Consider the following 14947-nt stretch of genomic DNA (forward strand, 5'->3'; position numbering starts at 1 on the left):
CCACACAGAAACTCTGACTTCCTCCTGACGGGGCCAGGACCAAAAGCTGCCTTTGCTTGCAGAGGAAGAGGCAAGTACTAAAAGGAGAGCAGTTCACACTTCAAAGGACTGGGGAGCAGCAGCCTCACTCAGTAGAGAAAGGAGAAGGAAAATCTAGAAGGAGCAAGAGGTGTTTTCCCTAAAGATTGGTAAGAGCTGCAACACCTTCCTGCTCGGCTTATTGACTCAGTGGCTGTTGCTAACGAAACGCACAGGTGTGGCTAGTTGAGACAGGTTCATTGTACCTGATTGCTCTGACCTGTGCATTTCAGTGAGAGGGGCAAAGTGAGAAAGGATTTATTTGCTGTGAATTCAAACGTCAGAAAGGTTCTTCCTTCTTTCTCCCAGGGGTTGTTCATGGCAGGACAGACATCCCTTTCAGACTGTTCTCATCTCATTGACCACAGCCACATCCCTGAGTTTGAGGTGTCTCTTTGGATCAAGATCACTTTGGCTTCAGTGTATGTCTGCATCTTTGTTGTGGGCATCTTGGGCAATGGTATCACCATTAAGGCCACCAGGATCCTACAGAAGAAAGGCTACCTGCAGAAGGAGGTCACAGACCACATGGTGAGCCTGGCCTGCTCTGACCTGCTGGTTATCCTGCTGGGCATGCCCGTGGAGTTCTTCAGTGCTATCTGGAGCCCGTTTTCCAGTCCTGATGGCAATATTGCTTGCAAGCTCTACTACTTCCTCTTCGAAGCCTGCAGTTATGCAACTGTGCTACATGTTGCCACCCTCAGCTTTGAGAGGTATGTGGCTATCTGCCACCCCTTCAAGTTCAAGGCTGTCTCTGGACCCCGCACGGTGAAGCTGCTGATTGCCTTTGTCTGGGGGACATCTGTCATAGTGGCTCTTCCCCTGCTCTTTGCTATGGGCACAGAATATCCCCTGGAAACCATCGAGGGCTACCAAGGTACGACTGCCTGCACAAAGCCTACACCTAGGCACCACCTCCCTGAGCTGAAGCACAACATGACCATCTGTACCAGCCTCTCCTCCAAGTGGCCTGTGTTTCAGGCCAGCATCTTCAGTGCCTTTGCTGTGTACATCATAGTGCTGGGATCTGTTGCCTACATGTGCCGCAGCATGATGAAAACCCTGATGATCAACAAGGAAGGAACTGTGGCAGTGAAGGGTGGACCAAGACACCAGAAGCAGTACCTAAGAAAAAGTGAGAGCTCAGAGGGCAAGAGTTCCAGGAGACAGATCATCTTGTTCCTGGGTAAGAGCCCTGTTCTACTCTGCCTCCTCTGCCCCCTTTCCACATGGGAAGGAAACCCAGAAGCCTTGATTTTATGTCACCAAGTTTCCCCAAATGGTTTATGTTTATATATGGCTTAAAATGTGCAAAATAAGGGAGTGAGATACTTTTGGTTGTGCGTATATATTTTAAGAGATGTGATTTCCCTGCTTGTTTTTGAGTCACATTTTGTCATTGGAACAGGTGGGAGGGAAGAAGGAAAAATCCATTACCGTCTGCTATTTATGTTGTTTGATTATACTGCAGCAATAGGGGTAATAGGGTGTTACTACTTGACCTTCGGGGTAGCAACAGACAACAGTTGCCTGGATATACAGTAGTGGTACTTGCATGTTTTCCCATTAAATTACAAATATATGCATATTTAGTAAAGGTCTTGATGGGAGGGAAAAATGTCTTGCAAGATCTGAAGATCTGCCCACTCTGAAGGCATGTCCCTGTTAATTCAGGATGCTCTCTGGAGGGTACTTACTTAGCCTCAGCAGTTGTGGCAGCGTTGCATCTGAGCATTAAGAAAGCTGGGCTGGAGAGTTGATTTGGTCTTGCAAATTGCTGTTGCCCTCTTTGGATTTTTTTTCCTGGTTTTATCTGAAGGCCTATAACCTTGGAATTATGTTTGATTCTGATCTTACTCACCACATTTGTCAGACAAAACCTAATCAAGCTGTCATTTTACCAATGTGGAATCTTTCTGGGCTGTGATCCATGTAGTCTCCATGTTTGTTGATGCTCTTAGAAGCACCCTTAATCATGCTGGGGCTGCATTGCTGCTAGTTTCTGTTCTGTTGGGTTGCTTAATACGGTCCTGGATATTTATCAAATGGATAAATGAGCCATCTAGAGCATGAATGCACAGTAGACCTAGTGTTTCTGTGTTGCTTTTTGGTGCTCTGCTTGATACTACAGAGGAGGAATTGAAACTTGTTGGCCTGTCTACTTCTACAGGTTTAAGCAGATTAGTTTTTTTTGTGAGTTGGGGTTTTTTTTGTGGTTTTGTTTTTGTTTGGTGTGTTTTTTTTTTTAAATTCCTATGAGCTATCTCTGCTGCTTCATCTAGTCCTGCTTTTGCCATGGTCTATAGCTGGGATGTGAAGCTGCAGGGTGAGGAGCCCAGTGTGTCCCCAACTCCTTTTCTGCTGCACCAGTGTTATAATTGGGAGCATGGTGAAAACCTGACATACAGACAAGGCGTGTGACTTAAAGGATTGGGGAAAGGATTGAGCTGCATACTGTACTGGTAGAGAGGGTGACAAAGGCTTCAAATGGGAGGTGTGACATCCCAGGCTATACACAGCTCTTCCTTGTGCTCAGAGTGTACATCTAATGAAGAAATAATCTCCTTGCGCAGGGCATCTTTTAGTCTGGGATGAGAGGCTCCATATCTGGGTGATTAAAAGGGCTCTCGGTATCCTTACTCCACTGAAAGTACTGATTTTGGGAGTAGAGGTAAGGCTAATGCTCAATACAGCATGTTGCACAAGGCAGAAAAAGAGGTAAGGCTCTGCTCTTTAAGTTAACTGCTACAGTGGGATCTCTAAATGTCTGTGGATCTCTCTCCCATTGTAAATTATCATCCACAGCTACATTAAAGCCCAGTCTAAGACCCAAATTCTGTAGTAATTTCTAGCTAGGTTGCGAGGTGAAGGGAAATTGTTGCAACTTTTATTCTCCTTGATTGTTGTTCTTGCTTAGTGGTGGTCTAGTGTGGAATAGGGCAGACCTAGTGATGCTTGCAAGAGTGTTAAGTGTATCTGTTTGAGCTGGGCTATTTTTCTTCTTAGTAGCTGGTGTAGTGTTGTGGTTTGGATTTGGGGTGTGAACAATGTTGGTAACATACTTCTAGTTGTTACTAGGTTATGTTTATACCAAGTCAACCGCTTTCCAGTTTCTCAGACCTTGCCAGCAAAAGGCTGGAGGGGCATGGTAAATCGGGAGGGGACACAGCTAGGACAGTGACATGAACTAGCCAGAGGGATGTTCCATACTATAGAATGTCATGCTCGGGATATAAACCAGGGGGAAGTTAGCCAGGACTGCCGATAGCTGCTCAGGGACTGGCTTGGCATCAGTTAGTGGGTGGTGAGCAACTGCATTGTGCATCACTTGTTTTTTCTCCCTTCCCTTTGAATTTTATTCCTCTCCCCTTCTGCCTCCTTTTAATTGTAATTGTTTTTGTTGTTGTTATTATTATTATTTCATTCTAATTATTGTTCTTATCTCAACCCTGGTGTTTTACATTCCTTCCTGATTCTTCTCCTCATCCCCCTCTGGGAAGAGGGGGTGGAAGTGAGCAAGCAGCTGCATGGTTACCAGCTGGGGTTAAACCATGACAAAAAGCTAAAAGAAAGTGATCAGCTTGTCCTTTGTCTTAAGGGAATTTGGTGCTAATATCTGACACTTCCTCTGTGCTCTCAGCTTTCTGGAGCCAGTAGATGCTTCTGTGAATTCCCCAAATATTTCAGTGGCAAGACTCTTAATACAAGTCTTGCTAATTTACTTGGGTTGGGAAATAAATTAATAAACTGAGGGGGAAGAAACTGTGGCCTGCATTCCTGAGAACAATGCAAAGCAATTTAATTTGGAGATTTCATAAGAGTGATGCTTTAGGGCAGTTTTAACCCAGAAGAAATGAACATATAAATTGTTTACAAATCGCTGAATTTAAATATAGTGATTTAGAAGTCATCTTTGTTTTTCATTTGACAGATGGGTCAAATTAAAACAAATACTTGTGCATTCCCAACATATTTCACTTTTAATGTGAAATGTAAATGACAGTATATAGCATGATGTCTTTGAACATCTAACCGATAAAAACAATTTAGCATTTTCTTCTAGTTGTTAAAAGCTGTAAGCTCTATAAAATGGAGATTAAATTCATAAATCTCCTGACGATAAGAAAAACCTAAGTATAAGAAGACACAAGAAGGAACTGATGCTTTTTTAGTGTCACATTATTGTGTGACACTTGAGAAAATTCATGAAAATTAAATGTAAATGTTGAAAGTGAATGACTGCTTGCCATAGGTAGAATTTATGCTTGCAGGATGGGTTCCAGATAGGGTGGCACCGCTGTTGTGATGGAGGAGGAAGGCAACAAGGGGCCAAGCAAGGGGACCACCACTGTGCTGGGCAGGCTGAGCTCATGTGGAGAAGAGCTTTTGTCCAAGGAAGGTGGCTGCAAATTTCAAATCATTTGGCTTAAAGTCTAGATGGTCTGATTGGGGATTTGAAGTCCTTGATGTGGAGATGTCAGTTCCTTCTATTTCCGGATACCTTGCTATCCTCATGGCAGAGGAGGGACTGGCCCAATGGCTGCAAGAACAGCTCTGTGCCTGGTGTTGGTGTGTGGGGGTACTTCCAGGGACTGTTCAGCTTGAATTTGGTAGATTTGCCCCCGTGGAGGAATGCAAATCTGTCCCAGTATTTTGAAGAAAATCAAGTCTGGTTTTATAGAGTAGGCTGTGCAGTGCTATTCCTTCCAACTTCCCTCTATTGCTGTTGGTTTCAAGAGAAACATGATAGCACATGTAAGTCTTTGCTTAATGCTCCTGCAGTCAGGCATTTTGTGCTTTTGGATAGACTGAGGCATACTTGCTGCAATCTCTGTGTGTGTGATTTATTTAGTCATCTTCTGAGTCATGTGGTAAAAACTCCACTACTTGCAGTGGGTCGGCCCAACAATGTGAGCAGCGCAGATCAGACTGGCTGACACTTGTGGGTGACAGACACTGAAACTGTGGTTTAACTATGTTTGTTGTTAAATCAGCTTTGCTCATGTTGGGACAGCTGATCTTCTTCTCCTAGTGAAGATCTGCATGGGTCTTTGTGGCCTGTCATGAGTAGCAGGGAAAATATAGCTGAACATATTTTTTTGAGGGGTTCATAGCAGCATTTGTTAATAAAAGTTTCTCCAGCCCCAGCAGCAGAAACTGGATAACTGTAGTGCTTATGAGAATACTTAGTTGATGGCACTTTGATGAAATGCAAGGTTTTAACAGTATTTAAAATGTCCTAATGCTTGCTCCACCCTAACAGAGATTGATTCAGTCTTTGTGGCTACTCGATCTTGTTTTCTGTGGCTGTAAAGGGCAGAGCAGTGATCAGAGAGCTACCTAAACAGTCACAAGGTGTCACTGGGGACATTTTGCTGCTCAAAGACCTGATCTGAGACCCCTGCCACCACACCAGTGAGCTCTTAAGGGGTGAGTTTGAGGACGTAAAATTATTCTAACTGGGTTAGTGCAAACAAAGGAGAATGTAATGGAAGGATCTTGTAAAACAGACTCAGTGCAGTAATTATAAATCTTGCAAAAAGAAGGCACCCTCACAGCTGAAACTATGTAGGTTAAAAATCTTGGCAATGTTAATGGGTGGCCTGCTCACTGAGAGGGGAGCAGCATGGGACAAGCCTCCATGCAAACAGCTGGCTGCCAGCAGTACCTGCTCACTGGCCGTGGCTGCATCCTTCTTGATCTGGTCAATAATACAAAGCCACATTTATACAAAGGCAGCCATATGGATTGTTATCAGACTCGGTCTGACTGACCTGAACTTGTATTCTACAATGAAGTAGGTTTTGACTACCCCAGATGAAAAAAGTATGGCTTCTAAAGCTTCTGTGATGTTTCCCTGGGTGACTTCAGTTTTGTGCTTCTGCTAAAAGCCGTAATTATTTTGTATAAAGCCGCCTCAAGCCTACCACAGCAAATATGTTGAAATAAAAAAGTCCTTTAGTGTAGCTACATCGTCTGCTTTTCTTTGTATAGACTTCCAGTTTGCTCTTTGGAGTAATACTCTTCGGTTTGCACAGCAGAGGGGTCCCTCTGCGTGGAGCTGCTAGGCGCTTTGGGTGCTTTGCCACTTGCAAGCTGGCATCTGTGCAGTGCTTTTCTGTCTCCTGACCATGATGAGATGTCCATCCATCCCAAGCTCTTCCTTCTAGAAGAGGGAAGTATCAAAGTAATCTGGCTACTATTAAATTGTTGAGGTGGATGTATTAAAGCACTGCTGTTGCTGTGCCAGTTGCAATAACCAGAGCTGCAGCTGGACCTACCTAACTGGAGACCCTACTGGTACCATCAGCTCCCCCATGCCAAGCAGGGCAGATAATTTTCATTGCTTTTTCTCGTCACTACATAACTGCAGCGTTTCTGCTTTGGGACCTTCTGATGTAAGATGAATTTTATCTACATGCCTGGACAGCAAATATCCTACAGCTTCCTTAATGAGCAGGGAAGGGAATTGCTTATCATAACCTATGGCAGTGCCTCCATATGAAAAAGACAGTGTGGTGGTAGTTTGTTTTTTGTTTTGTTTTGGGTTTTTTTTTCCCCTTTTTCTTTGGTCTAACTCTTCAAGTATGTCAAATATACTGAGTGTCAACTTGAAGACAGTAGCAGTGGTGGCTTCATTTGATGCAATATGGGAACAGGTAGCTTCAGTTCTGGTCTGCTTTGTAAAGCAATAGCAGCTGGAGGCTTTACTGAGACTCTGGTAAGTGGCACAGAAGGGAAGAGACCCTGTCTCTAAATCCAAACAAAACGGGCAAAAGGGAAGGGTTGGAAAAGCTAAACAGAAAGAGGTCGGTGACCTGACCAAGGTCACAAATGCTATGGAGAGTCGCAAACATATCTGCTGAATCTTGTGCTAGTGCCCTATCTGCCTGGCCTCTGTCCTGCCACTTTTTTTAGTGGTGACTGTTAAAACAGTGCTAGGCTACTCTCTAACAGTACCAATGCCACTGTAAGCACTGTGAACATAGCTGCACATAGCCGTAAGCTAAAGCTAGATAAAACTTTGAGTCAGAAATTAAAAAGACCTCTTAGGATTTAAGATGGAGCACCATTTCCCCCAACCCCATATACTAGTGTTGGCAGATTAATGTTTTGCTGAGAATAAAGGTATTGTGTGTAGAAATAGCCTTTCCAAAGATCACTAAGGAAATGTATTTCATAAGGCACTTGGCACATGGGTTTTCAGGAAGCAGATTACTTCAAGTAGTTGTGAAAAATACATGGTTGTCATCTGGAGATGACTCGGGCACAGTATAACTTGACAATAGTAGGACTTCTGTTACAGGAAAATCAGATGCTTCTTCATAGGCTGGAAACTGGCTGTGTGTTTTCCTTACTGAAAAAGGTAAAGCCTAGGGATAGAACAAAAATTGAAAGAATAACCTAATTGATTAGATTCCAGAACACAGCTCCAGCCCATGTTCTTTAAATTCGGCTTCATTGACTCCTCTTGGTTCATTTATTTAATCATTCCACTCAGCTGTCTTTCTTCAGAGACTTTGTTGGAGAAGTGCCTGAAGATAAATACGTTGCAGGCTGGATATGATTTTCATCTCTGTTTTATATGGTGTCTCCATCCACATATTTCCCTGAGCAGGGCTTCAAATTACACAAGATTCTGATTCCTGTCCAAGAACGAGACTGAATGCACTGAAATGCGTAGCAGGGGCTGAGCAGGGAATGTGAAGCACTTAAGCAACAGACTGGGGTCTGGCCTTTCAACTGAATGGGACACATGCCCTCTACCGCTGGTAAGATTTTTCTTTTAGGTGCTGCTTTCTGGAAAAGAGATCAAAGCAAAGGATTTACCTACTGGTGTTAAGTAAAATTTGCTTTCCTCTTCTCTGCGAAAGTATTAACCTAGTGTCAATGGCAAAACTGATCAATGCTACTGAATACTGATAGCACAAAACCAAAGCTCAGCTATTCAACAGATGACAATGGAAAAGCCACATTCAGGGATCATGGCTTCTCAAGGAATTCTGTACAACCAACCTCCTCTGAAGAGCTGTGGGACTTCTGTTGCTTTTTAAAAAAATACATAGCCACAGTAAAATAGACTCAAGGCAAACTTCCAAAATCTAGATATCTGTATGTTCAGTTTTCCCACACTGTAATTTAAAAATGAACACAAGCAGAAACCAGCATAATTTTCCTTGCTATTGTACAGAAAATGATTTATCTACTCTTGCTTTAACTGGACTCATGTAATAGAAGATCGTGCTTTTGACTTAAGTAGACAGTCTTCCTTTCCTCCTGTGCTGAGGGATGGCAAAATGGTACAGAGAGAAAAAGAATGGAAGAATAGGGACTGATTGAGGCCAGCACCCCCAAGGTATTTAAGACTTTTGTAGTTTTAATGGAAAAATCAATGTGTGATTACACTCAGCATTAGAGTACTTAAAAATTGCCTCAACATGAAAAGTCTGCAGCTTTAAAAACAACCTAACCCTGCAAATACTGTAGTCAGAGAACGAAATCCATCACTAGTGTGAACCATATAACTCTCCATATCTGCAGATACGGTCTCTGTGGACATGTGACTACTGCCTTTGCTTCTTTGCATGAGAAGTGCATGAGGACAATGAGTGCTTTACTGGTGCTTAGTGAAAATTGCATCTATGCTTTTGTATTTCACCTGATACCTACAAGGAAATTGGTATTTCACCTGGTTTGATATGGAGCTATAGGTGTTGGTGTGCTGCTTCACCCTAGCTCATCCTATGGCACACGCAGCACAAGTATCTTTCCACTTCATGCTCTACCATCCGTGCTCTCCAGAGGCAAAGTTAACAGTTGAGATCTCTTTCTCCCCTTCCCCCACCCCCTTCACCCTTAGTCCTTCTGGCACCCCAAAGTATATGCTAAGAGAAGGAAGGAGGGAAGTGCAGGCAACATCCATCGCTGTGGCAGCACAAGTCAAGAAACAGGCAAGAGACTGTTGCCTTTGTGGAGCTGAGGTCTGGCTGCGTCTTCTGAAAAACACACTGTATCATAGCAAACACTCTGTAGTATATGTTTTCTTATGTGGAAGCAGTCTCTTTCTTCAAAGAGTAGATAAGAAAGCAAGAAGATTTAATTCCATCAAAGTGGAGAAATAGAGATGTTGCTCCAGGTATGAGATGAATTGAGGGAGATAGCCCTCAAAAAGAATACTGTAGCCCTACATTAAGTAACCTTATCCCATCAGTTTTGGTGTATTGCCCTTATTCTTTTGACAAGAGACTGTCTTAAGCATTAATTTTCCAGTTTTTCTATTGCTATCTCTTCTGAGCCAGATACTGTCTCAAATGTAGACTGCTCTTGCAACTCCTCAGTTTCAGTAGATAGGACTCATTTGTGGCAAATCCACAGATGATTTATTGAAGTCTTCGCCTGTGAAAACTAAATGCATTATCTATTCCTCTCGTTTTGTATTCTAATTATACCACATTTCACAAAATTAAATCTTTTGTTTTCCTAGCTGATGTTATGACTATTATCATTAAACAATTATCACTAGCCTGTGAATTTCAATGGAAGAGAGCTTTAATATCTGGGCATTTATTAGTAATGTGAAGCTTTCAGTTTTATCCTACATAACTTCCTGGTTTCCTAAAGGCAACTTTTGCCTTGAAACTGAGAACTAACAAACAGATTAAAGATTACTTTCTTCCCTTTCATTCATGCAAGCGAGTTCCTAAACCTGCAGCTGAAAAACTAGTTAGAAGGAAGTTTAAAACTAAATTTTCCACTGAAGACCAACAGTTAAGATTTCAACTTACATTTGGCACCATGTGCTGTACCACTTTTTTAGCCATTTTTGAGGGCATCATAAGCATGTTTATGTTGCTAGAAACCAGCCCCATACTTAAGTGAGAAAGCAGTTATTCTACTGATCTTTGCTGTGGATGCATAAATAATATCAAGGTCAAAATATTATGGATTAAATGAGTCTGCCAAGAACCTCTTAATCATATAAATAGTGACTTACAAGTAAAGGTGAAACTGAGAAGGAGATCTGCTATTGTAACATAACTTTTTCCTTGTTTCCCCTTAAGCTGTTTTTAGGCCTCTGCTTCATGTGTTTAATTCTCTCTTAAAAGAACTTACTATGTATGTTCTTATGAATTTTAAAAATAAGGTATTTAAGTTTAAAGTGCAGTTTATGGGGTTAGAGTTGGGGATGTCTGACAGCGAGTGTATGCTTGTTACAGAAACATGTAGACAGAGTTCTGTGAGAACTCAAAAAACACTTGACATCCACCTGCAAACAGGTGCACATATGTAATAATTACCAGGAAACTAAACTTGACTCATGATATAAAGAAACCCAGAAACTGAGGTGCATTAGAGAAAGTAACATTGCGTAGCTATCCATCCTTGTCCTCACTCAGCGTAAATGGCTTTCCTTTCTCATGTTTTATTAGGTAGCATCTGCACAGGTATTCAAGAAACCATCCTGCTCCAATCTCTAGCTGAACTGTGCCAAAGAGCTCAGATACAGTCCCTTTCAGAGGGTAGTCTGAATATTTTGCCTCTTCATGTAGCACTTCAGCAAATCCACCTTGCTTTGCTCCTCCTTATGTTACTGCCAGATTGCTTTTTGTGGAATGTAACGATTGTCTTACACGGCTAAATGAGGGGCTGCCTCACGCTCAGTCTTTTGTTTTAGTGGTGCATCTAGCATGGCGCTGCTGAGGGTGATTATGATTTGAAGAAATATTAGAGACTGTCCTGATTGCTCTTTCCTAGAAAAATCCCTAGAGTTCAGCATATATGTACCCTTCTATTAAATTGCAATAACTACAATTATTCTAGCACTTTGTCCATAAAGCATAAAATTTAAATTGTGGAACTTATTGTGGCGGAGACCAAATGTAAAAGTGGGCTCCAAAAGAGATTAAAGGCAACCTTGAAGTATAGTGCTGTCAAGAACAAGATATAATCTCTACTTTAGAAAGTCCTGATACTGCTGAGTGCCAAAGCCTCATTGTGAATAGTACGGGGAAAATCCCTCTGTGCTTTTTCCTTCTCCTGCAGACATCTATGTGGGATCATCACAGAGAGAAATGAATGGGCAGGTGAATCCTAGGTCTGTACCAGTATGTCTGCTCTTAATCTGAAACTTTCTGTATATGCCAAAATAGGCAAGTAATCAGAGTGTGCCTTCAGCTAGGTATGGGAACATGAACTTTTTAAGACTGTAGAACAAAAAGTTTGATTGGACAAGAAAAAATTTGATTAAAGTGCTCTCCCTTAAATTTTGGCTATTTTTTTACTATGCTCCTCTGTCGGCCCCCAAACATAAATTTCTCACATACAGTAATGAACACATCTTTTTCTTGTTTTTATCTCTGTGTGTGTGCATACCAAAATTTGTCTTGTTTGATAGGCTCCAGCATTTGTTGATTTTTGTAAAAAATGCCTGTGCCTCATTCTGTCTCTTCAATAAAGACAACTTTTGAGCTCCCTCATTTTGAAAATAAGGGACAACTTTAAGTTCAGTTTTAAAGGCATTAAGAATGAAGGTCCTCACCACCTGAGTCTTAGAAATGCTTAAGGATATTTGTAAACAAGAAGTTCCTGAAACTGCTATGACTGAGCCAACAATCAGAATTAAGCTTTTAAGGTAACTAAAGATTGCAGTACCTCAGCAATAAGGTACACAGATTCAGTCTTTATTGTGAACACAACTGTAACATGTCAGGTTTCAAGCCATTAGATAAGGACTAATGTGGTACAGTAAAAGACAAACAGAAGTCAAAAGCAAGCATGCTCGTCAAGTTTTTCCTTTGCCCTTCAGAGAGTGAAATTGCAAAAAGCCTTCTGACTCTGTCACATTTTACTTAACAGATTTTTCTGATCAGTTGAAAGAAATACAGGTCTAAAATGGATGGAGTGGGATGTGTCACAAGTGTTCAGAAGGTGGTATTGAAGTAATCTTTTTGTCTTGAAAGCCAAATTTTGGGGCCAATAATGACGACATCAACTCCTACCAAAAATGCTTAAAAGCTTCTATTAGTATTTGCAGATGTACGCATAGCTCTGGAAATCTTGCACGATGATTGTAGGGTGTAACTTAGCTACTGAAGTATAATGGGTTAAAAGATATCTTTTTTTTGAAAAAAACTGAACATTTGAAAAAATACAATGTCTAACTACCCATGCAGAGGCTGGAGAAAAGGGACTACTAAGATGACTGAAGAATAGGGAGACAAACCTTTAATGGAAGCTAAACTGAAGTTGTATTGTGTTATGTTGCAAAATGAAGAATATGGCTGGCTTTGAGTTTTCTGTAAGTACTCTGGGACAGTGAGTACCAAGGCAAGAGAAAGATCTGGCTTGTACCCTGGTTTGAGAATCTTGCAAAACTGATTCGGTAACAGCCATATGCAGAGTGATCTATGCAGACTCCATGTACAATTAATTTGATCTCATTTTGCAATGCGTTAAGCTTAGCAGTTGTCTTGTGCATCTTCAGAAACTGCCCAGGGAGCCCAGCATGATTGTTAGGCCTTTTGTCAAGGAGTTTGCCATTGCCTTTGTTGTAATTCAAGGGTCGAGGACCTCCACTCCATTATGCACAAATCTTCCCCTTCAGCTTAGAGGTAAGTTTGAAAGTTACTGTCCTCTTGATTAACTCTGAATTTACAGAGCTTTAAATCCCTGCTAAGTATGGATTTGCTGATTTGGTCTATATAAAAAAGAAAAAAACCCTGAACAACAAACCCCAAACCAGCCATAGAAGCGCAAAACAGGAGAGGAGTTCTGAAACTGCTGTCTGCTGGTCTGGTGGATACAGAGGGCCATCATCCGTAAGTCTGAGTAGTCTCTGAGCAAAGCCAAAGCAGATCTGATCTCTATATGCCTGTGGAGGTTTGTGATTATATAACTTTTTTCAGTACTTCTCTTAAAAGATTTTTCCCACCTAGTGTACTTGGAGGCAGCCTGGGAGTTCATTGTTAAAAGTTAGTTTGGAGATTTAAACTTTCCATTGTCTTGATTCCCTTACCTTTTCCTATTTCTGCTCGTATACATGTCTACTGAATTCTAAAAAGCTTTTTGATAGCGACTTGAAATTCAAATGTCTCCTTTCTATTTGTCTTCTGGTCCAAGCCACCATTTAAATGCATTCTTTTCTATTATAAAGAGCATATTGACAATTTAGGAAACATTGTCCTGCAGTGCAAATGCTCTGAAATTACAAAATATTGCCTTGTTCTCTGCATTGATGTAAATGATAGCATTGGCTCAAGAACTAATAGGTCTATAGGGGCCATGAATGAGTACAGACAGAAATGAGAAAATTTTGAGTCATGAGAAGGACATGTTCAGGGACAGCCTTCCAAGTGGAGAGCTGAACCAAACTAGTTCAGTTTGTGGGATAAAGAAGTGATCATTTCTGCAGGTCCATGATGCAGTTGCCTGTGCTGGGAGTGGAGGTGTGTCTCTGATCATGAAGCCCAGGCTTCCCCTGGGTTGGAAGAAAGAGGTTATGTTTATTGCTCCTTGTTGTGACACTGTGACACTCCATATCCTCCTTTGGGAGAGTGCTGAACTTGCAAAGAAGGTCCTGTAAGCTTACTGAAGCTGAACGTTTTCTTGGCAAATACCTGTTGCCAAAAGGAGAGTTTCAGAAAGCTGACCTGGGACCGCATGGCTTGGTGCACACATGGATCCCTGCCTGTAAGTGAAGGATCCATTTTCTGCATGTTTTGGTCTCTGAATCAAGGGCAAGATACCACCTCTGCTTCTCCTTGCCTTGCTGCCACAGATCCATTCTGCCAGCCTGCCTCAATACCCCCCTTCGCAACTTACGTGGCTGTCAGTCTCCCTGTGCCTGATGACTAGCATTTAAAAGCTTGCCTCCGAGTCTCTATCGCCTAAGAAAGAATTGCTTTAACCTTATCAAATGGAGGTGAAATTTAACATGACTTAATGTTTATTTGCTGACAGGCAGGAATGTCCTCTAAATTGACTGTCACATCTCAAATGCAAAGCTGTAGGACCAGATCATAACCTCTTGTTGGCTTTCAATGAAACAATGTTAAGTTTGGGGAGTGGGGATATTATTTTGGCCTCCCTGGATGTGTGGATAGCATTCTTATTTCAAGTTTTATACAATGAAGTTATATTTTATATTTGCATAATTCAAATAGATGAAATCCTCAAGCAGGCACAGAAGACTTGATTTCATTAACTTGGGATGCAGCCATTCCCATCTCTCATGCAAATGGAAAATACCTTTCCTGTAAGTATACTTTAAAGATTCATTTCTTTCTCTAATCAAGTGGTGAAATCCTACCCATGGGAACCAGAATTGATTTCTTTCCCCTTCAGACCAAATAGCATAGACCTTATTTGGGTTAACTTCTGTCATGAAATGTAAGCTTAACCCTTCTGTGTGCTGTGAATCAGCTAAATGTGTTCCTGTTTGCTGCTCTGACACACTGAAAATGTACATGGTGTAGTTGTCCTGCAAATGTAGCCGTCAGCTCAGGGAAGCTCTGCCTATTGTCAACAAAGATGTATTTCCACTGAAACCCTGACCTTGAAAGCTTTTTTTAAAATTTCCTCTGGTGCCTTGAACGCTGTAATTGATTATGGTTGTTTTGGTTTTAGTCTTTAACAATCAAGGTGAAGAATTGCTCCCAAATTTGTTAAGATGTCAGGAGGAAGGCAGCTTCCTCATGCTGCATGGACAGCGTCAAGGAGCCACAATGGGCTCTCGCAGCCCTTCCACAAAGCTCTGATGTTTCTGGTTGGAAATGGAAATTGGACAGAAATGCTCCTCTCTCGCAGCTGGCACCTGTGCCTTGCTCTCTGTGAGGGATCTCTTGGGCTGTGAGAGTGCTCCACTGCACTA

The 14947-nt window shown here is 41.7% G+C and overlaps 1 protein-coding gene across 1 annotated transcript in view; it reads left to right on the plus strand.

Moving 5' to 3' along the window:
- Window positions 1-373: 373 nt before the first annotated feature.
- Window positions 374-14947, plus strand: part of GPR39 (G protein-coupled receptor 39) — an 83214-nt gene continuing 68640 nt past the window's right edge. Inside the window, exon 1 of the mRNA XM_005433212.4 lies at window positions 374-1264. Coding sequence (XP_005433269.2) covers window positions 397-1264 — 868 coding nt within the window. The 5' untranslated portion in view covers window positions 374-396. The remainder of the gene's footprint in view (window positions 1265-14947) is intronic.

Source organism: Falco cherrug, chromosome 8, assembly GCF_023634085.1.
Source record: "Falco cherrug isolate bFalChe1 chromosome 8, bFalChe1.pri, whole genome shotgun sequence".
NCBI lineage: Eukaryota > Metazoa > Chordata > Aves > Falconiformes > Falconidae > Falco > Falco cherrug.